This window comes from Lissotriton vulgaris, chromosome 4_1, assembly GCF_964263255.1.
Source record: "Lissotriton vulgaris chromosome 4_1, aLisVul1.2, whole genome shotgun sequence".
Classification (NCBI taxonomy): domain Eukaryota; kingdom Metazoa; phylum Chordata; class Amphibia; order Caudata; family Salamandridae; genus Lissotriton; species Lissotriton vulgaris.
The window spans coordinates 1,703,216,506-1,703,244,503 of record NC_141691.1 but is presented as its reverse complement, the minus strand read 5'-3'; the positions used below and the strand labels follow the sequence as shown (position 1 = coordinate 1,703,244,503).

General features: G+C 46.7%; 1 protein-coding gene across 2 annotated transcripts in view; it reads left to right on the top strand.

Moving 5' to 3' along the window:
* OTUD6B (OTU deubiquitinase 6B) overlaps positions 1–27,998 on the top strand; it is a 191,912-nt gene that overhangs the window by 63,330 nt on the left and 100,584 nt on the right. For both annotated transcript variants that reach the window (XM_086965981.1, XM_086965982.1), the window contains one exon: positions 8,172–8,267. In XM_086965981.1, the coding sequence (XP_086822107.1) occupies positions 8,172–8,267 (96 nt within the window). The remainder of the gene's footprint in view (positions 1–8,171; positions 8,268–27,998) is intronic.

Genomic DNA, 27,998 nt, shown 5'->3' with positions numbered 1-27,998 from the left:
AGGAGAAGGACCTGGAGGCGGAGCGTATTGCGGCGCTGTCCGCACGCCTCGGCTGGGCCGAGTGCTGAATGCTGCGGATCCCGAGGGAGCGGACTCGACGGACTCCTCGGAGTGCGGCGGCTTCCTGGCCGTCGCCCCTGTGGCCAGAGTCATCGCTGGACGACAGACCCCAGCCCTGCGCCGGCGATTTATCCCCCTGCCATGGGTGTTGGTGTGTGACGCCTTGCGGACTACGGGCCTGGAAGCGGGGGACGGTGGAGTTTGAGCGATGACCGAACCGGGAGTCCTGGCCGGTGCAACTGGGGGACACTGGTTTCGCATCTTCCCGACCCATTGCTGTTGAGGGTCGCCCATAGACTTGCTGGCCTGGGCTGCCCTCCTAGGTTCCGCCCTCCCGCCATCTTGTCGTCGAGGAGCTGGTACTGGTGACCCTCGCCCACGCCCTTGCCATACGGGCGCCTTGGTTCATCCTGGTGCCTACGCATCTGCCGTCCTCCCTGGGAGCACGCGGCTGCAAGCCTCCGACCTGAACCTGGATTATCGCCCTGACTGGCTCGATGGTTGTCTCGCCCTGGCCCGTGCCGCCATTTTGCCGCCTGTGACGCACTACCCTTGTCCTCGGCGAGGTCTTCACATCTGGTACCCGCGAGCGACTGGGCGCATCTACAGCGACCGGCTCTCGGCTTCACCCACCGCGGAGGCCAAGATGGCTGGGAGACGAGGTGCGGCACGGGGAGATCGCACTCTGCCGGACATGCTCGGCAGGGCCCAGCAACTGCGAGACAAGACGCAGCCGTCCCCGGGGTCCTCCCGGGCCTCAACGGACGCCACCGGAGGCGAACCACCAGTCACGAGGTCCTTCATGGAGGACTTATTCAGCTCCCTCAAGGAGGAATTCCAGACTCTCAAGACCGAGGTGGCCGGAGAGGTCCGTGAAGTGCGCAGAGAAATCGAGGGCCTGGGCGAGCGGGTCGACACTGTGGAAACGGCGGCCCAGCGTCGTGATGAAGAGATAGTTCATCTCCAGCAGGACGTTCTCCGCCTTCGTGAGCAATGTGTCGAGCTCCAGGCCCACTCTGAGGACCTCGAGAACCGGTCCAGGCGGAATAACATCCGGGTGCGAGGCGTTCCGTCCGCGGATGAGGGTGCGGACCTGGTGACCTATCTGCAGGACCTGTTCCGCGACATCTTGGGAGAAGAAGCGGACTTCCCGATCCGCATCGACAGAGCACACAGGGTGGGCCGCCAGCGCCAGTCATCGGCACCCCCACCTGATATCCTGGCATTCCTGCCGGATTTCCCCCTAAAGGAGCGCATTATGACAGAGGCCCGCAGGAAGCAGCCGCTGTCCTTTCGAGAACGACCCGTGGCGCTCTATCAAGACCTGTCCGCCATCACACTGCAGAAGCGCAGGTCTTTCCGCATCGCTACGGACTTTCTGCGAGAGCATGAGAAGGCCTACTCCTGGGGTCACCCCTTCCGTCTTATTTTCCGATGGAATGGGGCGCTACATCAGCTGCGCTCCTTACAAGATGTCTGTGGGGTGCTGGGACTCACAGCTACAGAGGAAGAGGGGGCGACACCCGCATGGAGGCGCCCTGAGCGACGGGGCCGACTAAGATCGAGGAGGCGCCAATCGTCAGCGACAGCGAGTCGCCCTGACTCCCCTACCATCAGAGCGGACATGGCGGAGGCCCTGAGGACTGCGGCCAGGAACTTGCCTGACTCTAATGGCGTGGCCCAGACGGCCTAACTTTTCTCCGGGGGGAGAGACTCTTAGCGTCTGCGATGCTGGGTTGGGGCTGGGGGTTGGGGGGGAAGAGGTTGGAGGTGTGTGGCTGGACGTCCACCTGACTGGTTTCTACAGACTCGCCCACTTGGGCTAGACTGAGACAATGGGGTGTTTTTTTTCTTTTTTGTTTTTGGTGTTGGCTGGTTGCCATGGGTTGGTTCTGGGGGGGGTTCGAGAGCTGGTTTGGTGTTGGGGTGGTCCCGTCCGATATTGTCCGAACACATGCAAAGCCGACTCTGGCCTTCCCTGCACCCCTGCCCCGCGCGCCCCTTCCGCTGATCCCCCACTTGCTGCATAGCGCCTTGCGTCCCTGGGAGCGATGCCGTCCCTGAAAGTGCTGAGCCTTAACGTTAAGGGTCTGAATAATCCTGTGAAGCGTAGGGCGATCCTTTCCCTGCTGGAAGGGTCACAGGCGGATATCTGCCTCCTGCAGGAAACCCATTTACTCTCTAAAGACTGCCATAGGTTGCGCTCTGCCAAGTTCCCCACGCAACTCTTTTCCTCGGCTGCGACTAAGACTGCGGGGGTAGCCATTCTTCTAGCCAGCTCCTTCAGAGGTGAGGTGTTGTATAAACATGCCGAGCAGAAGGGGAGGCTTCTAGTATATCGCATGCGTCTGGGGGGTGTTGCCTTCACGGTTGGCTCCGTGTACAGCCCAAATGACCACCAGGATCGCTTCCTGGAATCTGTGTTGGTAGACGTTACTGCCTCGCCCGATCGCCACGTCATTTTGGGGGGAGACCTGAACATGGTCTTCGACTCCACCTTGGATAGGTCTGCCCAGCGCTTTCCGCAGACGGGGGAGCTTTCTAGAGCGGTACGGGACCAGATTGCAGAGATGGATCTGCATGACCTCTGGCGCACCATGCACCCCGCCGATAGGGACTACTCATATTTCTCCCACGCACACCGCACTTACTCGCGGTTGGACTACCTCTTGGTGAGCGGACCGCTTCGCTCGCCCGCCACGGCGGCGGACATCGGGGTCTTGTCCCTATCCGACCATGCGCCGGTTTCCGGAGTATTTGCTTGGCCGGCGGCCCCACCCTCCAGAGGGATGTGGCGGCTTCGGGACACGCTTCTCCATAAGAAATCGGTGGTGAAGCGAGTGGAGGAGGTCATTCAGGAGTACTTGACCCACAATGACAACTCCGACACGTCCCTGGCAACGCAGTGGGCAGCTTTGAAAGCGGTCGTCAGAGGGGAGTTTATCTCCATTTCCTCGGCGGAGAACAGGGAGCGGCAACGTAAGAGGGAGGAACTAACGGCGCAGGTCAGGGAACTCGAACAGGTTCACCGCCGGACGGGGGCTCCTCGAGTTTGGCGGCAGCTGAAGGCGGCGCGGAAACTCCTCTCTGCGTTGGACCTGGACCGGGCGGAGTATGCGGCGTTGCGCTTGAAGCATGCCTTTTACACCGGCGGAGACAGATGCGGTAAGCTCCTGGCCCACCGGCTCAGAGCTGCGCAGCAACGCAACGTAGTAAAGGAGCTGATGGGAGCGGATGGGGTCCCAGTTTCCGGTGACGCGGAGGTGGCGGATTCCTTCCGTGCCTTCTATGAGGCGCTGTACGCTGCAGAGCCCTCCCCACCGGGAGAGGCTGAGGCCTATTTGGAATCAGTAACCCTCCCTGCCCTGGATCCCGCCCAGGCGGACCACCTAGAGAGGGACATTCATGTGGAGGAAGTCATCTCCGCTATTGCACGGTTAAAGCACGGCAAGGCCCCGGGCCCGGATGGCTATACGGCCTTGTTTTACAAGACCTTCTGTCCCACTGTCGCGCCTCTCCTGGCTCGCTTGTTCAATTCCTTTTCTAAACCGGGAGCCATACCACCGGACCTTCTCTCGGCGACTGTGTCGGTTATTCCGAAACCGGGGAAGGACCGGACCCTGTGCGGCTCATATCGGCCCATCTCACTTCTAAATGTGGACCTCAAGCTTTATACGGGGATCTTGGCGGCCAGGCTTGGTCTGCACCTACCAGGTCTGGTGGAGGCGGACTAGGCCGGTTTTGTACCCGGTAGGCAGACGATCGACAACACTAAGAGGGTGACGCACGTGCTAGAAAAGGCCTCACGCGTCCCGGGGGAGCGGATGCTGCTGTCGGTCGACGCGGAAAAGGCCTTTGATAGGGTTCATTGGCCGTACCTCGAGCTGGTTCTCGGGAAACTGGGGATCGGCGAGAAGTTCCGCACCATGGTTTTTAACTGTTATAGGAGGCCGTCAGCATCGGTGCGTGTCAATGGACACAGCTCCGGCAGCTTTGCCATTGAGCGCGGCACGAGACAGGGCTGCCCCCTTTCGCCGCTCCTGTTTGCCCTCTATATGGAGCCGTTTGCCCAGAGGATTCGCGATAACCCGGACGCGATTGGGGTGAAGATGGGGCAATACACACATACTGTCAGCTTATATGCGGACGATGTCTTGCTGACCCTGGACGACCACAAGCGGTCGCTCCCTGCCTGCGTCCAGGAACTGAACTCCTTTGCCCGCGTGGCGGGCTTTAAAATGAATGTCTAAATCGGCTGCCCTGGATGTGTCGCTTTCTGTCGACACCAGGCGGGACCTCCAGCGTCTTTTTCCTCTGCAATGGTCCTCCTCCACGGTGCCTTACCTGGGGATTTTGCTCGCACCCTCCCTACCTGCAATGGTCGCAGCTAACTATTCCTCCCTGGGCAAAAAGATCAAGGAGGAGCTCGGCCGATGGAACAAAGGCTTGCTCTCGTGGCTGGGCCGTATCGCAGCGGTGAAGATGACGATACTGCCTCAGATCCTGTATCTTTTTCGCGCTCTACCTCTCCAGCCCCCTGTAGGTTGGATACGGCAGGCGCAGGCTGACATCTCCCGCTTTGTGTGGCAGGGCCGTAAGCCTCGAATGAAACGGGTCCTCTCCATGCTTGCCCCGGAGGCGGGGGGTCTCGGTGTCCCGGACCTCCGGAAGTATTTTCAGGCGGCGCAACTCCGATATTTGGTGGAGTGGAGCCGGTGGGAATCGGACAAGCACTGGCTCTTTCAGGACCAGGCAGTTGCTGGCCGTACTCTCCAGGAAGTCCCGTTCCTGCGGCGCACTGACCGCCCGCCTAATCTCTACGCCTCCTTTATCACCCGAGTTCCGCTGCGAGTGTGGGACGCGGTGTGTGAGCTTCGTGAGCTCACCACTTTTCCATCACCGTTCACTCCCATCGCGGGCAATCCAGACTTCACTCCGGGTCTGGAGCCGGGAACCTTTTCCCACTGGGTGAGCGCGGGCTGTAGGGCACTTTTCCAGATCTACGGGCCGGAGGGTGTGCTCCCCTTCCAGCAGCTCCGACAGGAGTTTGGCCTGACGGAGGGGGACAGACTGCGTTACTTGCAAGTTCGCCACTGGGCTCTTCAACCCCCAGTGCGCGACATCGCTGCCCGTTCGATTACGCCCTATGAGCGATGGCTGGTAACCCGGACCGCGGATGCCAAGCTTATCACCGACTTGTATAAGTTTCTCCAACCCCCGCCGTTTCATTACCAGAACCCAGGGAGAGAGCGCTGGCACAGGGAATTGGGCAGGACCTTGAGCCACAAGGAGTGGGACAGGATCGCGTACCGGGCGAGGCACTCTGCGTACCACACTGGGCTGACGGAGACCTTTACTAAGGTGTCCACCTATTGGTACTACACCCCGGAGAGGCTCTACGAGATGCACAAAATCGGCGATAAAGGTTGCTGGCGCGGCTGCGGACAGGAAGGTACCCTCACGCACATTCTCTGGGAGTGCCCGGTGCTGTCGGCCTATTGGAAGGAGGTCTTGGATGAGGTAGACAGGCATTTTGAGATAGAACTCCCGCGCTTCCCTGCGTATGTCTTGCTAGGCCTCCCCAATGACCTGATGTACCCGCTGAAGTCCCGCAGGGGTAGACAGATTGCGATTGCGCTAGGCTCAGCGGTTCAAAACATCCTTGTACTCTGGCGTACCCCCACTGCCCCCTCTATCACTGGCTGGCTACACAGGCTCTGGCAGGTACTGGGTATGGAGAAGATGTCGCTAACGGTGGCTGGGAATGTGGACCAATTTGAAGAGCTCTGGCACCCCTTTTTGGCACTGCTGTCCACGGAATTTCGCGAGCTCACGTGTCCACGGTACCTGCGACTCCTTAGGCTGACGCCGCCGGCGGCTCCAGCGGAGTGAATGTGGCGGGATCAGAGGTTTGGGGCTGGGGGTGGGGGGCAGGGTTACATGCTTCTAATGCTGACTTTCGGACGAGGATGTTGGCGTATTGTTTTCTTTCCTTTTCTCTTTTGCTTTTCTTTCCTCTATTTTTCCGGGGACGGGGGGTTGGAGGGATGGTGCGTGTTTTTTTCCTGTGTTGCGGGACGCTACTCTAGCTCGGCCTTGCTCGGGGAATGGGGGTCTACTGGAGGGTCATTTGCACTGCCTTATTGCCTTATGACTTACGCTTTGTTGCCCTCCGGGGCTTCCTGCCTCCCTACTTTCCCTCTGAATCACTGCAACGTTTCGCGTCTTGTATTGTATGTTCGCTTGACCTCCTATTCCCTTCCCCCATGTTTTTTGTACCTTAATAATAAAAATACTTTAAACCTAAAAACCACCGTGTCAAATTCCTTTTAATATTAGTGCCCAACGCGTTTCAAATCTTACATCCTTGTTCACGGGCCTGAAGCATTTGAAAACCAGTTCATATCCAGGGACTGTCCATAAATAACCCCACTAGAAATTTATTCTCTGCAGGTGAGTAAAGTACGTTGCCATGCATTGTGGGATGGATAGTCATACCGCAGTAGTTCATCAAATGCCGCTGATTTACCAAATACAATGTCAATAGCCATGATCAGTTTGGAAAAGCACGAAGTTAAGATGCACCAAGTAAAGCAATCCGGTGCTCTGTCAGGCTCCAGGGTTATAGAGCCTCAGAACCGCCTTTTAACAATTCTCAGCAGCGGTGCGCCCCCACGGCTGGACTGCCGTGCATATTTTACCGTTCCACAAGTGTCCAAAGACGGAGCTCACTCGCACCAGAAATAATGAATTGCAGCGCACCAAAAACCAGCGTGTCAAATTCCTTTTAATATTAGTGCCCAACGCGTTTCAAATCTTACATCCTTGTTCACGGGCCTGAAGCATTTGAAAACAAGTTCATATCCAAGGACTGTCCATAAATAACCCCACTAGAAATTCATTCTCTGCAGGTGAGTAAAGTACGTTGCCATGCATTGTGGGATGGATAGTCATACCGCAGTAGTTCATCAAATGCCGCTGATTTACCAAATACAATGTCAATAGCGCACCGCTGCTGAGAATTGGTAAAAGGCGGTTCTGAGGCTCTATAACCCTGGAGCCTGACAGAGCACCGGATTGCTTTACTTGGCGCATCTTAACCTCGTGCTTTTCCAAACTTATCATGGCTATTGACATTGTATTTGGTAAATCAGCGGCATTTGATGAACTACTGCGGTATGACTATCCATCCCACAATGCATGGCAACGTACTTTACTCACCTGCAGAGAATGAATTTCTAGTGGGGTTATTTATGGACCGTCCCTGGATATGAACTTGTTTTCAAATGCTTCAGGCCCGTGAACAAGGATGTAAGATTTGAAACGCGTTGGGCACTAATATTAAAAGGAATTTGACACACTGGTTTTTGGTGCGCTGCAAATCATTATTTCTGGTGCGAGTGAGCTCCGTCTTTGGACACTTGTGGAACGGTAAAATATGCACGGCAGTCCAGCCGTGGGGGCGCACCGCTGCTGAGAATTGTTAAAAGGCGGTTCTGAGTCTCTATAACCCTGGAGCCTGACAGAGCACCGGATTGCTTTACTTGGCGCATCTTAACCTCGTGCTTTTCCAAACTTATCATGGCTATTGACATTGTATTTGGTAAATCAGCGGCATTTGATGGAACTACTGCGGTATGACTATCCATCCCACAATGCATGGCAACGTACTTTACTCACCTGCAGAGAATGAATTTATAGTGGGGTTATTTATGGACAGTCCCTGGATATGAACTTGTTTTCAAATGCTTCAGGCCCGTGAACAAGGATGTAAGATTTGAAACGCGTTGGGCACTAATATTAAAAGGAATTTGACACGCTGGTTTTTGGTGCGCTGCAAATCATTATTTCTGGTGCGAGTGAGCTCCGTCTTTGGACACTTGTGGAACGGTAATATATATATATATATATATATATATATATATATATATATAATTTTTTTTTTGTTTTTCCAACATAAAATCATGTACTCAATTGATGTTGTCAAGGAATAATTTTATTCACGCATTTTTCACTCAGTAACTAGATATTTGGATTAACAAAAGCGGTGTGTTCCATAATAATTTCCTAATTTTATTTTCATTTAATTTTATTTTATTTTCATTCCTTAGGTGGAGTCTGCAGCCAATGGTATTGAAAATTTGGATCTTGATGCTACAGGATTAACAAATACACAGCCACGAGTAACAAAAGCACAGAAGAGGCGGGTAGGAAAATATGTTTTGATTCCATTTTAGATTCCAACCAATGCAAGGTCCGTTTTGTCAATGATTGCTGTTTTGAAACACAAATGAGTACAAAAGTTAAAAAAAAATCTTCTGCAATTTTCATCTTCTAACTCTGCTTTTCTTTGTCCCAACTCTGGTAACAAACCATTCATTTGCCATTATCCCAGGCATAGTCTTGGTTACTGTAGACATAGAGGTGGCCTTTTTTTTGTACAGAAAATATATTTCAGATTAGGTGGAGAATCGATTGCTGTTGAAGTGGCACTTACAAAATGTTGTTCTGGAGAAGCCTATAATGCATTGGACACAAAGAGCATGTAACATTTTCCTTTTTTTTTTTTTTTTTTTTTTTAAATATCTTTATTCAAGAAGTTTTTCCCCCCCCCCCCCCATTTTTCTGTTACAACCAGTGTGTTTTTATGCATTTACATATTCTTTTATAACAAATACAGATTTGTAATGCTGAGTAATAATAATAATATGCAGATTTAGAGTACTTGAATACAAAGACATAAATATGGCACATAATACGACATGTCTATTAACCTTATATATTCAACACATTTCTCAATTATTGCCGCAGATCATTTTTCCTATTCTTCCACTGTTCAATGGGAAGCCATATCTTACACCCCATAGCTTTTGCCTTCCTTCCTTTTCTGTCATAAATAGCCCTCTCCAGATTATACGTAGATAATAATCTTGCAACCCAGGTCTGGAATGACGGTGCAGTTTTGTCCTTCCATGCTTTTGCGACAATTATCCTATATACTGCTGTGGCCATGAATAAAAATTCTGGGTAGGTTATATTCTCCTCTGAGCTTACCCCCAGGATTATTAACTCCTCAGATAATTTAATTTTTATATCCAGTGAATTCTCTAGAAACTCTTCTATTGCCAGTTTTAAAGTGTATAATTGTGGACATTGTACGAACATATGTGTTATATTAGCTTGTGCTGAATTACACCTTGGGCACGTTATTCCCGTGGAGCCTCCCCAACTAGCTATTCTGGCTGGTGTATAATATAGCGAATAAACTGTTTTGTAGTGTTGGGTTTGGAGTGTAGCAGAGCATAAAATAGTTCTACCAAAATCTAAGGAGATCTGTAAGTCTTCAGGTCGTGCATTTACCTGCTCTCTCCATTTATTGCTGTATTTCTCTCTGTCATCAGTTTTGTAAGCTTGTAATTCTGCATACAGCTGTCTTATTGAGCATGAGAGATTACTTCCCAAATAATCCATTATCTTACATCTCGCCATCCCTCCTGCACCCCCCGTTTTGGTATAGAAGTAGCTCCTCGCTTGTAGATATTTGAAGAAGCTATGTCCAGCTATTTTATACCTATGCTGTACGTTTTGGAACGTTAAGATTGCTCCCCCTTCATCCATTAAATCCCCCAATTTCTTAATCCCTTTCTCGTCCCATTCTTTCATAACTGTATCCCAAAAAATTTCTATCGGAAGACTATCATTTCTATAGAGCCTTAAATATCGATTATACCTTCCCAGTCCCAATTTTTTCCTTATCGCTTTCCAAACTTTATATATCGCACTCAGTGTCTTAAATCTTGTGTGCTTAAAATATGCAAAGTCCACCGTTGCTACCAAAGCGTTTTCTGCCGCTTTCCCTAGGAGTGCTTTATATACATTCGCCGGCCCTTTCCTCCCCATCTCCTCCTCCTGATCGCTTCCGCCTAATAATCCTTTGGAGTATTGTAGGGCTGCCGCCCAGTAATAAAATCTAAAATCAGGTGCTCCCCAGCCTCCTCTCTCACGTGGTAGTGTTAAAAACCGATATGCTCTGCGTGTCTTCCCCTGTGCCCAAATTAACTTATTTACAGCCGATTCTATTTTATTAAACCAGATCCCTTCGAAAAAAAGTGGGATTGCCCTGAACAAATATAAAAATTTCGGAAAAGTAACCATTTTGATAAAGTTGATTCTACCCATGAGAGTCAGATGTAGGTTGTGTACTCTCTCCAAGTTGCTTTTAACTTTGGCTAACAGTGGTTCCAAATTTATCTCTACTAGTTTTTCTAGGTCTGCCGTCACCCTAACACCCAAATACTTTGTGTCTGAGACAACTCTTGCGTCTACAAATGTAGTGTATGTATTCTGGACAACCTGTGTTTTCCCCCTGTTTATTGAATATCCAGACACCTCTCCGAATTTCCTAGCCTCCCGTTCAATTTCAACCAGTGACTCCTCTGGTGTCGGTGTTATGACAGCCACATCATCCGCGTAGGCAAATAATTTATATTCTTTCCCGTGTAATATAACAGGGGTAATCCTCCTATTTATTGAGAGTCTTCTCAGATAGGGGTCTAGATATATTGCAAATAGTAATGGTGAGACTGGACAACCCTGCCTGGTCCCCCGTCTAATCTGCACTGCATTAGAGTATGATCTATTAATACGGATCCTTGCACTAGGATGTTTATATAATGCCTGAACTGCCTTTATGTATCCTCGACCTATACCAGCCCACTCCATAGCCTTCCAAAGGTAAACCCAAGAGACCCTGTCAAAAGCCTTCTCGGCATCCAAAAAGATAGCCGCGACAGGATCGCCTGCGTCCGCTGCAGCGTCCAATATGGTTATCAGCTGTCTAGTATGTTCGGTGGTTCCTTTCCCTGGTATAAATCCATGTTGTATAGGGGAGACCACCTTCTCTATCACCTTGCTCAATCTGTTGGCCAGTGCCTTGGAGAATATCTTTGCATCAGCATTAAGCAATGTGATAGCCCTGTAAGAACCCGGTTCAGTGGGGGGTTTATCTTTTTTCAATAATACGATTATATCGGCCCCCGCCCAAGAGTGAGGAACCGTTCTGCCTCCTTGTGCCAAGCAGCAGATTATCCAGATATCTTTGGCTAGTACATCCCAGAAAGTTTTGTAAAATTCTACTGGAATCTGATCTTGTCCCGTTGCTTTGCCGGATGGTAAACTAAATGTTGCGTCTCTTATCTCCTGTAATGTTAATTGTGTATCTAGTTTATCCCTATCCTCTATGCTCAACCCCTCCTGTAAACCTTGCCTTAGGTATTCCAAGCTCTTTGCCTCTACCTCCTCATCATTTTTATCCTGCTCATATAGTCTCTCGTAAAACCTCCTGAACTCCTCCTGCACCTCCTCCACTTTGTTAACAATTATCCCATTACCGTCCTTAATTTCTTTGATTTCTCCTGCAGCTAGGGTTTGCCTAGTTCTAATTGCAAGCAGATGTCCCACCCTCTCGTTGCATTCATAACATTTCTCTTTGTGTGCTAAGTATTTTCTTGCTGTTTTTTGTGCCAGAGTTATCCCTGTTTCTGATCTCTGCATCTCTATGGCCACTAAAATCTGTTCAATAGGTTCTTGTTTTTCTATTGCTTCCACTAGCATTTTTTCCGACTCCAACAGCTTTCTAATATCCTCATCCATCTTGTCCTTTTCCTTTTTACTTCTTGTGAAAGAAAAACTTTATGTCTCTCCCCTTACTCCTGCTTTGAAACTGTCCCACACCATATCTGCTGAAGTTGAGTATCTATTTATGTCCCAGAATTGTACCATCCATTCTTGCATCCTTATGATGTAGTCCTCCTCCTTCAGCAGGCCTCTCTCAAATGTCCATGTCGGGTTTATTTTTTCCACTTTTTGTAATGTTGCTAGGCTTAACACCAACGGATTATGATCCGACATTATCCTTGGGAGACAATCTATTTTAGCCCTACTAACTAATGAGCTAGAGATAAGGAAATAGTCCAAGCGGGCAACTGTTTGATGTGGTGCTGAATAATAAGTACTACCTGATCCTAACGGATTAAGCTCCAGCCATATATCCACCAGCGCGTTATGTCTAGCGAGATTTTGTATTGCTTTATGCACCTTTTTTTTTCTTCCTTGATAACCGCCTCCACTTGCGCCTATTACTCCATACAGCCCATTAATATTAAAATCCCCACAGCAAATCACAGGCTCTGGCCACAAAGCTAGCTCGCTATCCAAGAATTCTAATAAATCTGATTCGTCTTCATTTGAACCGTATAGTGAGACCAAAGTACATCTTCCCGCTGTTGTTTCTAAGTCTAGCATCACCCATCTCCCTTCAGAATCCTCTTTTTTCTTTTTAATTTTAACCACCCCTTTTCTGGCCAGGACTGCCACCCCCTTGTTTCTCTCTTCTTGTCCTGTATTAGCAAGGATCTCAAACCCCATCTGACCAAGCAAAAGTTTGTCATCAGCTGCTACGTGCGTTTCCTGTATACAGGTTATATCAATTTTCCAATATCGCAGCAGCGCGGAGAACTTCTGTCTTTTCTCCAAATTGTTTAATCCACAGATATTAATTGACATTATCCTAACTGCCATATTTCTAGTTTAACTTTTACCAGCGCCTCAGATATTTTTTTGTCTTTTTCTATGTGTTCTTTTACTGCATCTCTACACTCTTTACAAATCTGCATTAACTTACCCCAACACCTTTTCCCCGTGACTCTTCCCTCCCCCCCCCCCCCTTTAAGCCCCCCCCACCCCGGCTGCTGCCCCTCCCCCCCGTGACAGGCAAATAGGTCATCCCTGACCTATGTGTGTCCGCTTGGCGTTGTAGAGTCGCTCCCCCTCTCCTCCCCTCTTATCAACTACTACATTGAACTATCAGGCATAATACATTTAATCGCCATATATGTCTTCTTGATGTTGAATTTCTTCTACTCCCTTCCTTGCCTATTTCCTTCGTGCCCCCCCTTTTTCTTTTAACTCTGTCAAAAACTCCCCCGCTTTTATTTCAGAGAAAAACATTCTGGTGCGGCCCGCTACGACGACCTTCAGTTTTGCTGGGAACAGTAAATATGCCTCTGCTCCTTGGGCCTGAAATGCGTTGATCAATTGTCTTAGCCGCCATCTCCTCTCAACTGTTATATGGCAAAAGTCAGGTCTTGCAAAAAAAGTTATCCCTTCCACCGTTTTTTTGGCATCAGGTCTAGCTCTCTCCATTAGCTCCTGCCTTGCGAGAAAGTTTCCAAAAAAGACTAACATAGCCCTGGGGAGTATACCTGAGCCTTCCTTATGTGTTTTTTTTACAAAAAGTGGATATCTATGGGCTCTCTGCACTTCTTGGTCCCAGTTCCATGGTGCCTCTGGGAACGCACCCTTTAATAACTTGACGACAAAGCCTCTCGGATCTTGGCCTTCAATCCCTTCCTCTATTCCGAGGAGCCTGGCATTGTTTCGCCTCTGGCGATTCTCCAAGTCCTCCACCTTCCACTGCAAATCTTCCATGACCTTAGTCTGCCCCTCTCTAGCTGATTGCCACTCAGTTGCATCATCTTCTAGGCGTCCAGTTCTTTCCTCAACACCAATGATTCTTTCCTCGACTTCCTCAAACTTTTTGTTTATCTTCCTGATTGAGGCTTGGATTTTTTTCGTATCATGCCTGGCCCTCCGGCTTTCAGCCCTTGCTTCCGTTTGCATCTGTTTCAGCATAGCAAACATTAAGTCCAATTTCCCTCCATCATTTTGTGTCTCATTCTCGTCTTCCTTATATATGCTGGAGGTGGCAGAATAATCCCATGCTAGCTTTTTATATGCTCCCTTGTGGAAGTTCTGGGGGGAGCCTGCTCTTCTAGATGATATTTTGCGCTTTTTTTGAGTACCTCTCCCCCTAGAGCTGTCGCTGTCGCTAGCTTCTGAACTCGATAGTGAGTCAGAAGAGCCTCTTTCTTCCTCGCTGCTTGCCAATGTTGAGTCTGATCCCTCAGGGACGGAGAAGAACTCTCCATCAGCCCCATCAGCACGAACCGTTTCTGCCAGAATGGCTTGTTTTTGCTCCTCGCGAATTTCGGCTTCTACCTCAATGAGGGCCTCAAGCATTAGCCCCGTGTTCAGCGTCTCACCCCCACAATTGGCCTCTCTCACCTCTTTGTTTGTGTCCAAGTCTTGGTTTTCGTTCTGCTCCTCCTGATACTGCGACTGTTCCTGCACTGGTACAGCGTCTCGCTGAGCTGCTGCTTGACTCGCCACTTGGAGCTCCGCGGGAAGCGTGATCACCGTAACCTCCGGTTGCATAGCAACGCCTCCGCTTGCGTCCTCGAGGACGCTCTGAGCAGCTCCTGCGGGCGGCCCGGTTGTTGTGCTCTGCTGGGTTCCCGATGTTCCTGAAGCCCCCGCTGCCTCCACGTGGATTTTGGCTCCGAAGAACTCGGATACAGAAGGTTGCCGATATACAGTATCGGTAGGCTTTCCTGTTTTCAGTTTCTATTTTTGGTCAATTCTGGTGGGGTTTTTTCAGTGTTTTCAATATCTTAAAAAACAGTTGTTATCAGCGGTTACACATTTTCGCGCCACTAAAAACAGAAAAAGTGTTTTTCCGGTGTTTATGGAACATTTTACTTGTATTATTGATTGCTTTCTGCACTGAAAGAACGTGGTATATAGACAGTGTACTTATAGTGCATATGAGGTCCAAATAGATTTTTGCAAATTAATCTTAATGTAGTACACCATACAATACTTCTTCAGTGTGTCTTTGGGTAATGTGCGTTCGCTCTTTCCTTCCCATGTAAACTTCTGTGAAAAGGCCCTCTCAGCATTCATAGACAAGGTCTAGAAGCACTATTCAGAACCTGCATGATACCAGAACAAATGATGTTTTTAAATGACACAATTCACCAAACATCCTGTCTTGGCCTAGCTAAGATCAAAGACCTAAACAAACTGTGTATTCCGAAGCCAATACCTGATAATGCAACAACAGATATTGAGATAGACGTAACTAAAATTTTACATTTTAACAGAACACATCCTGATTGGAAAAAGTGGTTAATCTGGCCTACTGACACAAACAACTGTCAAGATAGATTCCTGAACAAAACACAGGGGTGAAAAATGACCAGACAAGATCCTAGATACTCCCAGAGACAACATCCAGGGATAGTAACAACATACAGTGTAGGGAAACTCTGCCTCGAATGGCTAGTATCATCCACACTGGCTGAAATTAAGCAACACTTGTCTTTACTTAAAGATAGTGCTGATTTGCGCGATTTTATTATGGGTCCACGCAAACAGCGTCAAAAGCGTTTCATAGCGGCCAGCATCTATGCTGCGTACGAGGCTTGGAAAGTCACACAAATTGAAACAGCAGAAAAAATACGAGAAATTGATCGTATTAATTTGGAAAAAACACTTTCTGTAGTGGACAATGGGTTAATGACTCCGTCCTCCAGAATATATTCGTTTGACAATATTGTATCCTCTGCCTTTGATATAATAGACAGAGACTTGCTAATGTTACAGCATGGCCAGTCACAATTACGTTCTATTGTACAATTAGGCTGGACGCTGCAAAATCTTCGTTCAGGCTATGTGCCTTGGCGTTTAATCAACAAAACGTCATTGTTTTCCATTTTTAACCTTACTGATAAACAAATCACCCGCGTCGTTGTTATGGTGCCGGTGCTTCTCATGTCTTTTGTTTGAATCAGCGCTTTTTCCTTTTCTCCGGCTCTCTCCAGTTTACGTAGCTGTGTTTTCGTGAGGGTAGAGACCGTGGGGGTTATCTTCTTGTTGTTGGGTGGCACTTTTGTTTTTGGAATAGCGCCCAATTTACCCGATTCCTTTTGTATAAGATCTTTGTTTGTGGCGCCTGGTATGGGTACTTGTTGCTGTGATTTCTCCTTCCCTCGGGTACCCATTTCTGCCAACAATACTCTACGGAGCCTTAGATACCACAATTTTGCTTTTTCCAGTAAGTTTGCGAGATTAATAGTTCCTCTGTATTGGAATATAGCGGCGGATTGCATGCTGCTTTCAAATCCCCATTAGTGCCTGAATTTCTGCTTAGCTTCAGGAGAGGGGTCTGAGTGCGACTTACTCCCACAGCGCCTCGGCGGCCATCTTGCCCCCCGTCCCTTTTTCTCAGCATGTAACATTTTCAATGAATACATTCAGGCTTTATTTCCTTTCTAGGACATGTAAATTGTTAGTCCAGTAAACGTTTCAAACACTAATCCTCCCCCAGACCATCTATCAACATTGAAATTCTGTAATACATATTTTCTGTTTGATCAGTGTTCCAGGAAATTGAATGTAAAGTAGTACACTCAAAGGAAAGACCTGGTCTGCAGCAGTGAGTTGTGCCATGATGAAAAATCATTTGCAAAGCCAAGCGGTGCGGCGTTGTATGGCATCCTTTTGGTCGGTTTTGTTTTTAATCTAAAACATGTTTTTTTTTTTTTTTTTTTTTTAAATGACTAAAGAGAAAAAAAAATGTGGTCTCAAAAAAGCACATATTAAACTAGATCTCTCTGTGGATGTGCTCCTTGTGAAAGGGCAGTATGCCGTAACTGATAAAGAAGTGAGCCAATGGCTGAAGAGGGTGGACACACTGCTCTTTGACGCATGCTTAAGTGGGTTGGACAAAAATGTGAAAGAAGTGTGGCTAAAACCTCCTATAATTAACTGTCATACACCTCATTGTAGTAAAATCAAAAGGTCTTGGCTAACACAGAACAAAAAAAACAATTGTTCTGTCAGAAGGAAACGAGGCAGAAACAAAGGAAAGTAATACACATGGTAAGAGAAGGAAACCGCAAGAAAAAAAGAAAGGCTAGAAAGACAGAAGGCACTAAAAGGATAAAAAGCAAAAATTAAGAAAAAGTAAGGAAAGAAGGGAAAAAACAAAGCTGGAAATAAATACGAAAAGAAGGAAAAGAGAGAACGCAAAGAAGGTGGAAAGAAGCAAGAGGAAAAAAAGCACACAAGAAAGAAGGAAATAAACAAAGAAGGCAGAAGGAAAGATAACAATAAAAAAAAAGTGTTACAAGTGCTACAAATTAAACCTGATAAAGGTAGGTTTTCTTCCTGGGCAAAGTTTATTTAAGAGCCATTGATGAAATTGAATACTGAATAAACGTTTTCTGAAGAAGTTTTTGCTCATAAATTCACACGCCTAGTATTGAAACCTTCATTTTGTGTACTGCATGAATAGAAAAACAGAACTTAATACAGAATAGTTTCAATGGATGCAATCTGTTATGTTGTTAAATACCAGCAATCTGATAAACATAGGGCACTCATAAAGGAATTCGCAACAACATTGGCAGGAACTGATAAAGGCTGGATTGCTCACACCTGGTATAAAGAGCCATGCTTTTACCTCAGACTATAAACACATAGGCAACACAAATAATCCTAAAGTAAAGCAACAAAACCCCTGGCAAAGAAAGGCGATAACTTGTGTGCTAATGTGCACAATGTGAGAGAGCAAAATGCAGTCACTCCAAGTGAATTTAACCAGTGGCTGAAGTAGGTTGACTCGTTGCCCCATTCTAAATGCTGTATGTTGTAGTAGGTGGAAGCAAAATGTGAATGACACAACAGCAGACCTGTGGATAAAGACAGGTGGGTGAAAGACCCCTTAAGTAAGTGTATTATAAAATAATTTGTGTAAAATCAAAAGGCCTTTTCTAATGGAAGGACTAAAAAGTGAAGTCTAAGTGCAACTTAAGGGATACAAAGTCACCCAATTTATTGTATTGATTTTTAGAAAAACAATATCAAAAATCGAATTGACAAAATTAAAAATGTTATTCTTACATAAAGCTTCTTCTGCATTGTCTTTTCATGTCAAACAAAGAGTAAAATGTCATCATCTCAGCCACGTCCTTGGTTGTCTATTCGGTTTCATTTATCAGTTACTTTAAACCGTTTCTACCGATGTAGGTCTATTAGTATGCGTTGTTTTGCATATGTCAGTTATATTGTTTAAAAGGAACTTCTGTTTTGAAAAGTAAAATCATACGGAAGTTTAAAATGCCAATCCGGAACAGAATATTCACCTTATTGAAAAATGCTAAAAATATTTTGCCTCGAGGGAAGTGCACTGAGCACACGCCTTCCCTCTAGAGACCTCGTTCAGATTTGTAATACAAGTTGTGTGAGGGAGCCCCCTCGGAACTCTGCTTTCCTACCTCTGGTGGGACTGCTCTTGAGTTATGCTTGCCTGTCCTGTTGCAAGTAAACGCCCCTTGCACAATGTTGCAGTCTTCTTGTGTTTAGATATTTTTGTTTCAGGGTCATTTCTCCATGGAATTTCAACTTTAATGGCCGATTGTATTATCGGAAGAGCCTCGCTCTGGACTATGTGTTTACCAGTAGCCTAAAACAGATACTCAGACAATCTAAATAAGTTGTACTTATTCTGCTTACATGTATGTCCTGGAGTTAAGGAATATCTTGCACATTTTACTCTGTCTAAGTCAGGCCATACAATATACAAAACAAAATCTACATAATTTAATATTTGATTACCTAATGATTACAAAATAACAACATTCCTAAAAATACAAGAACAGTCTACATTACTGCTAAAACCATTCTAGATAATAAACAACCACGAAAGTGCAAGTGTTTAGCCACATAAGAAAAAGCATTGCTTGCAGTCAGCCGGAATGAAATTTAATTAAATGACGGGAGTAATAAATTATAAATCTAAGACAAATTTAGCCACAAATAAAGTGCATTTCAAAATGTCCCTACAACTTTCCCTAGGGAGGCACTGGCAACTACAATGCATACAGTAGGTGTATATAGTTAAAATGAGTAAGTTAAAAACTATATTAAGAGACCTTGAATAATCTAGTTAATGCATTTGTCTGCGTGCTTTCCAAGCCACATATGTAGGAGGACACCTGGTAAAAAATGTGCTACAAATTAGTATGTATACACAAAGCCATTACGTCCTTGCAATTATTTATTGCATGAGCATTAAAAAGTAGGTCCGAGATAGTCTCTTCTAGCTTTCAGAGTAAAAGAGCAACACATAAAGTGTATTACCGATTCCGAGCCCCCCCCCCACCCAAAATTCACACCTTCAAATGGGTGTGCAACTTCTGTCCTTTTACCATGAACTAGTGTGCTCTTTTACCGCAGAGTTGTGAAACCAACAGGAGTAGAAACCCGTCAACCTGGTTGGGATTGGGGTAATAAGCTATATAAAGGAAACAATATCCCAATTGGTATAATTAAAGGACAAATGATAAGGATATGAAAACATTATTCAAGAGCGCACAAGGAGACTCTATTCACTCATTACATGTGCTAAAAGCATCAATTTTAATCAACATATAAATAGTAGAGAAATGATTCACAATTAATATCAGCACTGCAATTGTAAATACACGAAATTCATTGAGACCCAAGTGTGTACAAGGTGCACGAGTAACAAGTGAGTGACTCTACAGCGACGCAAGTGACAGAAAGAACAGCGTGAACGGCACAAAGTGTTACAGTGACTACAAACATAGATGTTTCAAAGCACTTTCCACAATTAACTTTGTTTGTTATTTATACAGAGAACCACTATGTAGGAGGCTCCTAAATTTTGGCTGAGAAGTAGACGGCGTTTCGATCCGTACAGATTAGATCCTCTTCAGGACTAGCTGGGTGAAGTGCAGTGCCGGGTTACAAATCCACTGGTAGTGATGGTCGGGCTCCTGCGTGTGCGCTGGAGTCCGCTCAAAGCCACACGGGGCAATCCTGGATTGTGGAAGAGGGGTATCAACTTAGGCGTGGAATCATTGGTACGTCCGTAAGGAGTATCAGGAGGGTTGCGGTCTCGTAAGACCTTAGGATCAAGCCGCTGGGGAAGGGTCGGCAGGTCCGGGAGCTGGTCAAGGATTGATCGGTATGCCCAGGAGTAAATATCTGGTAGAACAAATGAATCGCGGTGCCGGCGTTGCTGGGGCAGCGCCGGCACCGCGATTCATTCGGGCATACCGATTGATTAAAATTGATGCTTTTAGCACATGCAATGAGTGAATAGAGTGTCCTTGTGCCCTCTTGGATAATGTTTTCATATCCTTATCATTTGTCCTTTAATTATACCAGTTGGGATATTGTTTCCTCTATATACCTTTTACCGCAGAGAGCACAGCGTGAAATAAATGCACAGTGATCTTTTAAGAGTGGATAGAGTATATCATAGTATGGTTCAAAGGTAGAGATGGGCTTGAAATTCCGAAGCAGGTATATCTTCTTCCCTGACTAATCGTTGGAAATATATTAACAAAACATTTCCTATAAAAGTTCTGGTGTCCAAAGGTATTGTTTCTGGTTCATGCCAGCAATCCACGCATCCTATGGTTTGCAACGTACTGGCCACATGATTAAACAAAGGTAGTTTTACTCGCTTAGCATACAGCCAGACCTCTTGTATAATGTCCAGGTAAGATCTCCGCTTAGGCTCTGTCCATATTCTTAGTCAATATAATATGGGATGGATGTTCTGCATACTGCTGAGAAGATTTAACACCGAGCTCATGCCTTCATGCATCCAATGGAGTTCCTGGGCCCAGAAGGAGTAGGCGGCGTAGAAAGCAGTTACTTTTTATAATCCCACAACTCTGCTTCATGTAGGCCTGCCGCAAGAGCTCACGCTCAAGGGAAGGACCAATCAATCTGCTTTTAGAAAAAACTAAGAACACCACAGCATATTGACTCTTAGCGCTTCTCCTTTTAGTAGTTGTGCAGATTCTGTATTGGAGTCAAACCTTACTCCTAGGTATTCATATTGTTCAATGCGATCCAGGGGGATTCCATACATTTTGAAGGAGCTCCACAGTGCGGAACTGCCCTTTAGGATCATATATTTTCTTTTCGTGATATTGATCAGTAATTTCTTTATATTGCAATTGCTTTCATATGCCTTCAGAACCTAGTGCAGGGCTAATTCTGCGCGCTCCAGAAAACAACGTCAGCGAATAGCAACATTGAAATTTTTTTGCCATCGGTACATTGAGATTTAAGGCCTTCACATAATAGAACACTTGATACAAAATACATTAAACAAACCTGGGGCCAAGGTGCATCCCTGTCTGACTCTAATACTGATGTTGAAACTTTTGTTAATTTCTCCTCTTGGGCTATATCTAACTGCATGAGTGTTATTACTGTATAAAAGCTTAATTGTTGAAATTAACATTTCTGGACGGCCCTGGGACAATGTCTGCCACAATAGGTCACGGTTTACAGTGTCAAAGGCCGTTTTTAAATCTATAAATGTCAATTCTACTCAAACGCTCCAGAGCAGAGAAAGATGGCTATCTTATGTCCAATGGAAAACCACCTTAAAGAATGCCCCATTCTGAGAGGAAGATTCGGCAGGAAGTGCTGCACCTGCACCCCAATGAAGGCACAGAAGAGGAAGTATGATTTTGCTTTTCATGAATAGGCAGTGCTAGAGAATGGGATTTCTACTCTGAGACTTGCTTCCTCTTCTTAACAACAAATCTGCTAAAAAGATGGCTAAAACCTATTTAGTCTAAGGGATACTGTGATAAGGTTGGTCATTTGCCAACAGAAGTTTAGCTGACCCTCTCCTCTGCTTCTAAGGTTAAAGTTTAAAAATCCATCCAAATGACAGTCTTGGCAACAGCATTGTCAACAGGTACATCCATGAAGACCCTGATACCTGCACCTTATGGTCATCAAAGACTTCATTGATGGCTGCCTCAGTAACTGTCCCATCAACGCTTATTTTGCCAGTAGAAGCCTCCTCAACAGCCACCTTGTCAACTGTGGGAATGCTGCCACCACCTTCACCGACTACCTCACCATAGACCGTTTTGTCTGCAGCAACTTGAAATAATTGCTGCAAATACCCGCAGCTTCACCTCAAGAAATAACCATTACCGGAGTCCTTATGTGTCTCGACAGATGGGCTCCTCACCCAATAAGATGCCTTTGGAATCCCAGTCTCAGATTCTGGAAATGAAACCCGAGTTAGTGGTGGCTCAGAGGCCGCGGACACCTTTTACAGCTCTGCACAGCTCCAAGTACACCTCTGCTTGAATGAAAATGAAGACCACCAGGATCGAGATCACTATGTAGATGCCCAATAGCACTTTCAAGAAGACATGGAGGCACCTACCTTTCTTACATACAAGAAGAGGCAGAGTCTCAGTGAAAATCCCTTCAGCATGGATGTGAGGATTGTCACTACTTTTAAAGCCCTGAACCAGCAATGGAAATAGTTCCTGCAGACCTAATTTATCCACAGGAAGGTAAGATACTTAACTTTTATTGTAGAGTCTCGTAGTAACAGCAACTTCAGTCAGCGGTCGTCGATTTTCCCCCTTCTACATGGCTCATGCAATGCAGGCTGCACATTTACCACAAGATGCAGAGGCTGATGCCACAGAGGATGAAGGAGATAAAATGGAAGGAGATAAAGAACAGAAATAGGAAGAAGTACCTGATGCACAGGATGATGATTTGGCAGGATTATGTAACCCCCTTGAGAGGGGCTGAAGATGCCAGCCCCTTAGGATTTTACCCCAATGTCATAACCCAGTTTCCTAGCTTGGTGGAAAATGCACGAAGAGGTTTCACCTGCCCTAGGTAACAAAAGGAAAAGGTTTGAGCTCGCACGGAATAAATCCAATGCAATACTCCATGAAGGGGAACACACTTCTGTTTGAATAGACTCCTCAGTGGATGACACAACAAGCGTTTTAGGGCAAAACAGAAGCAGCAGTCTTGCGACACCAAGGATGGTTCAGAGTATGCCCTTTCATCTTGAATTTCAGAATACAGTTGTGCATATCCACTTTCAAGGGGAAAAGGGCACACATGTGACTTAGGCCCCCCACAACATAAAAGTTGAAACTGCTATGTCACTCGGAACTCTTCAATTTTGAAGACCTCCAACAGTTCTGGGGTAGAAGTAAGCAAATCTCTAAAGGAGATTAACACTGTTATTAACCCTGGCAGCACTATTGACAGCCAGCCCTCCACATGTATACTGCAGGCCCCAACAATGTTTATCATGTGTCAGACACCCTTTAAAATGAAGGAAGGGGGGGGGGGTGAAACTCTCATGTAAAGGAGACTTCTAAAAGAGCATGACTTTTTCCTCAGAACTGCCATAATCCCTTCCTTTACTTCCAGCTATCAGGGCCAAATAGGCAGGAAGATCTCACACTTCAAACAAATATGGCGAGCTATTACCATGGATGTGTCTGTCCTGTAGATTATCCCATTTCGCATTGCCCTAGAGTTTATCAAAATGCAGCCACATGTCCCAGTAGAGACAGAGAAACATCAGTACCTTTTATGACTACTGTAAAAAATACTTTTCACATTACTGAATAGAGCCATCCACTTATTCCCCAGGTTTTCTAGACTTCTAGCCTGTTTGGCTTGCAGGTACAAGCCTGTCCTCTAGATCATGTGTTCCTGCTCCCGTCTCATCCTGTTGTGTCTATGCTCATGTGTCTTATTCAACATGTGTTAAATATGTTATGTTATAGAGGGTTTTGTAGCGCGCTCAAATACTCAAGAGTGTCCTGGCGCAAGCATAAGCAATGAGAAAGTGGGCAGAGAAAGAAGAGAGCTACTCAATCATTTTAAAAAGGTGAGTTTTGAGTGATTTTTTAAAAAGCTTGAAGTCCTGAATGACCCGAAGCTCCACGGGAGGGCATTCCAGGCAGCTGCAGCTTTCACAGAGATAGATTGTCCACCTAAGCGCACCCTTCGAAACCGTGGGATGGCCAGCCGGTACTGAGTAGCAGAGCGGAGGGGCGGTTTGGCATATACAGGGTGAAACGACTCCTCAAGTACACTAGCCCTTGACCATGGATGGCCCTGTGAGATAAAATGACTGTCTTAAACAGCACCTGCTGGGCCACTGGGAGCCAGTGCAGATTACGCAGATGCTTCCGGACACTAGACCTCCGCGATATGTTAAATAGAAGTCTAGCCACAGCATTCTGTATGATCTGGAGACACTTGACCAGATAAGCCGGGATACCAATGAACAGAGCATTGGCGTAATCGAGGCGAGAGAGGATGAGGGCACGCACTACCATTTCTTTAGCCTCCCTCGGAAGCAGGGTAAAGAACCTTCGGAGAGCCTTGAGAGTGCCAAAGCATACACCGGTTAATTTCTTGATGTGTTAATCAAATTAGAAATTTTCCCCAAACCACTCCCCCAAATTTTTGGGCGGATTTCCCACAGAGTTGGGGCGAGGCACATTGGGAGGCCACAGCGATTCTCTAAAGTTGCCAGGGAACTGTCCATAGAGGAGTATTTCCGATTTTTCTTCATTGCACTTAAGTTGGGCAAGTGCGAGCCAGCGGAACACCGATGAAAGACAGGTCTGAGCAATAGTAGTATCCAGATCCGAGCCCGGCCAAGTAAATAATAACTGGGTGCCATACGCGTAGGCTATAAATTTTGCACCCAGTTCCTCAGCTAGAGTGATCAGGGGGTCAGGTAAACATTAAACAGCAAAGGACTTAAAGTGGACCCCTGATGCACCCCAGTGGAGAGTGTCCTGGCCGAGGACGAATAGGGGGGCACCCAGACCTGCTGAGTCCGGTTGTCCAGGAACGATGTTAAGCAGGGCCGATAATACCGATGGATGACAGCCGGGTGAGAAGAAGTTGATTGGACACCGTATCGATGGCGGCAGAGAGGTCTAACAAAATCAGGGCCGCCCTGCCGCCTCCGTCTAGGCACTCCCTGATAGCCTCCGACATTTCGACCAGAGCTGTTTCAGTGCTGTATGAAGCAGGAAACCCAGATTGAGCAGAGTGCAAAGCATTTGATGCCTCCATAAAGGCCTCCAGCTGGCGAAATACCACCTTCTCACAAACTTTTGCCAACACTGGCAAGAGAGAAATGGGTCGGTAGTTAGATGGAACCAATGGCTCTAGCCCTGATTTTTTGAGAAGTGGTAAAAGTTTGGCCTGCTTCCAGCACATAGGGACGGTGGCCGTCTGAAGGGAGAGATTGATGATCTCAGTAACCTCTGGACTGACCACCTCTGCCACCCCTGCTAGAACACGAGCTGGGCAGGGGTCAGTGGGGGACCCGGACTTCAGGGATTTCAGAACAGCTAGGATGTCGGACTCAGCTGGCGACGAAAATTCCCTAAACAAGTTGGCAGGGGGGCTAAGGGGCAGTGGGGATGCAGAGGAAGCTTTCCTTTGGTTGGAAAAAGCAGTGTGCAGGCTATCCTGAATCCCAGCTATTTTGTCAACAAAAAAGGAAGACGGGTCCTCACACCACTGCTCCGAGGAATGTAGCGTCGATTGCTGGGAACAGGGGGAGAGAAAGCTCTTAACAATGGCAAAAATGTCCTTGCTGTTGTTATTGGCTTTAGTTATCCTACCAGCATAATAGCTACTTTTAGCCATCCTGATAGCAGAATAATATTCCCTCTGTGCAGCACGAAGAGCCACCTTAGCCAGTATTCAGCCTCCAGCAGCGCTCCAGTTTTTTACAACCCAGTTTCAGTTCTTTCAGAGTGTTCGAAAACCAGGGCTTTGAGGGGGAAGAGTGCTTTTTGGTACTGGCAAACAGGCTTAACGGAAGAGCTAACCCCACGACTAATCCAGGAATTAAAGCTATGCACTGCCTCAGTCAGATCCGAGCCCAATGTTGGACGGCCCTGAAGTAAGGCGTCGGAGAGTGCTGGGAGACTAATCTTCTGGGGACGGATGCCAGGAGAAGGAGCAGAGGAACAGGAAGGCTTCTTTAAAGACCAGGAAAACCTAATCAGATGGTGATCGGACCAGGTAACATATTCTGGATCCGCTAGGGATAAGTCAAAATTAGAGCAGGCCAAGTCCAGTAGGTGGCCCTCTGAATGTGTAGGCATCTTAACCCACTGAGTTAGCTGAGCTAAGTTAAGAGTCCAGCAGATTTCTTGAATCAGGTGCTTCATAAGCGTCCAGGTGAACATTAAAGTCCCCCAGTATTAAAAACTTAGGAAAGCGCAGGGCACGCGGCATAATAACATCCTCGAAAACATTGAGGACGGCCCCAGGTGGACGATACACCAGCGTGCCTCCCAGCGTGAAGTGGGGGGAGAGAATAAGAGAAATATGTAAAACCTCACCCTCCCCCAGTTCTTCAGACACCTCACTAGAGAAGGACCAGATGTCCCTGAACACCACTGCTGATCCACCTCCTCTCCCAGTTAGACGATCAGCCCGGATGATTTTAAAGCCTCTATGAATGGCAAGCTCAACCACCGGGGCACACAAGTTATTTAACCATGTTTCAGGGATGAATAAAATATCAAGTCTGCCATCCGACAGAAGCTCAAAAATATCGGCAGCATGTTTGACCATGGACCGGGCATTTAGAAGTGCCGCTGAGATCATGATCTTGTTGCTAACTTGGGAGGTGGGAACATGCGTAATCGTTTGCTGATACAGAATTTACAGGAGCACACTCTGGAAGAACTATCCAGTACTTCCCACCGCATAACACCCCTGCATTCTACGTCGTTAAGAGCCATAATCTCCACACGATTATACACCCTCTTACCTCCCGACAGCTCGGAGGAAAAACAGGCAGCATGGCCGGCGCTAGGCGCGCAAGGGGCGCAGACGGGCTTGCCTTTGGCGCGCCGGTGGCGTGCCCGCTGCGCGTCCGGGATGGCATGTGCAATTTATGCGAGACCCTCCCTCCCCCAGCGAGAGCGCTGCCACCAGTCGAGCCGGGGTCTGGGACTTCTCCCAAGATGGCTGCCTGCCCTCCTCACAATCGGCACAGCAAGCCGCTGTGGAACGGGGCAGGGGAGGCACACTTTTTACACCACAATATGGGGAGCACAGGTAAACAATGTTGCAGATGATGTTGGCAATCAAGAAAAAATTATTTAAAAATGAGCGTGAGCGCCTTAGTGCGAGACTCGAGCACAGTTTAAAATGCAACAGTAATGAGGACAGAGTTAAAAATAAAAACGATAAAAACGCCGACTACCACTGAAGTGCAAACTGGGTCAAGTAGGAGCTGCCACCATCTACTCTAGCCGCCTCTTGAATTGTTTCAGATCAAAGTCTGCTTTAAAAACTCTCTACAATTAATACCAAAGTTGAAGGAGGCACTGCAGTAGTTCTGTAGTTGGTGCAACACATGAAGGCAACTCCTGTCCCTATTTTAAGAATATGCCCCAAAATTCATTTAAACCAGCAAGTTCCAGGAAGAATGGAGATGGCATCTCCTGTAGTTAGCCTCCCCAGCCCTTAGGTCAGAAAAAGCAAAAATGTTTGCACATAACAAGCTTTTGCATATGTTTGAGTTGCTAGCCAACGCTTGGGACTTTAGACATTTATCCAATGATTTCATGATTCTTTACTGCTGATCAAGAAAATTAACACCATATTTTATCTAAACTATCAGAGGTGTCTTTATATCCACAAACGGAGGGCTCGAGGTCCTAAGTGCTCTTAGAAAAAGCAGAGATACTCTGGTGCTGTGCAATTGCTCAGAACATCAAATTGTTGGTTAAGGATCTGCCAGAATTTAATATGGGACTCTCCTATTCCCTCAGCAGGTCAAATGGTTCAAGACTAAAAGTAAGACTCAACACCGCTCTAGAGCTTTTGCCATCTATGGGTAACCTAAGCTAGACCTGCCCACGACCAAGAGCAACAATACCAGTAGATCAATGGTAGACAAGTATGGCCATATGGCAAAAAGCCTATATAGCGGAAGGTAAAATGAATTATTACGCAAATTTGCACACGTATAAAGCAGGCATTTTGGAGGCTAAGAGAGTCTTCTTCACTAATAGGGTACTCTACTCTGACAATAGCTCTAAAGAAATCTTTAGGATTGTGAAAACTATCTAATCCGAATTTCATGACCCCGCCTTTCACGCTCATCCAGGAACTCTGTAATGACCTGAACTCCTTCTTCGTGGAAAAAATAA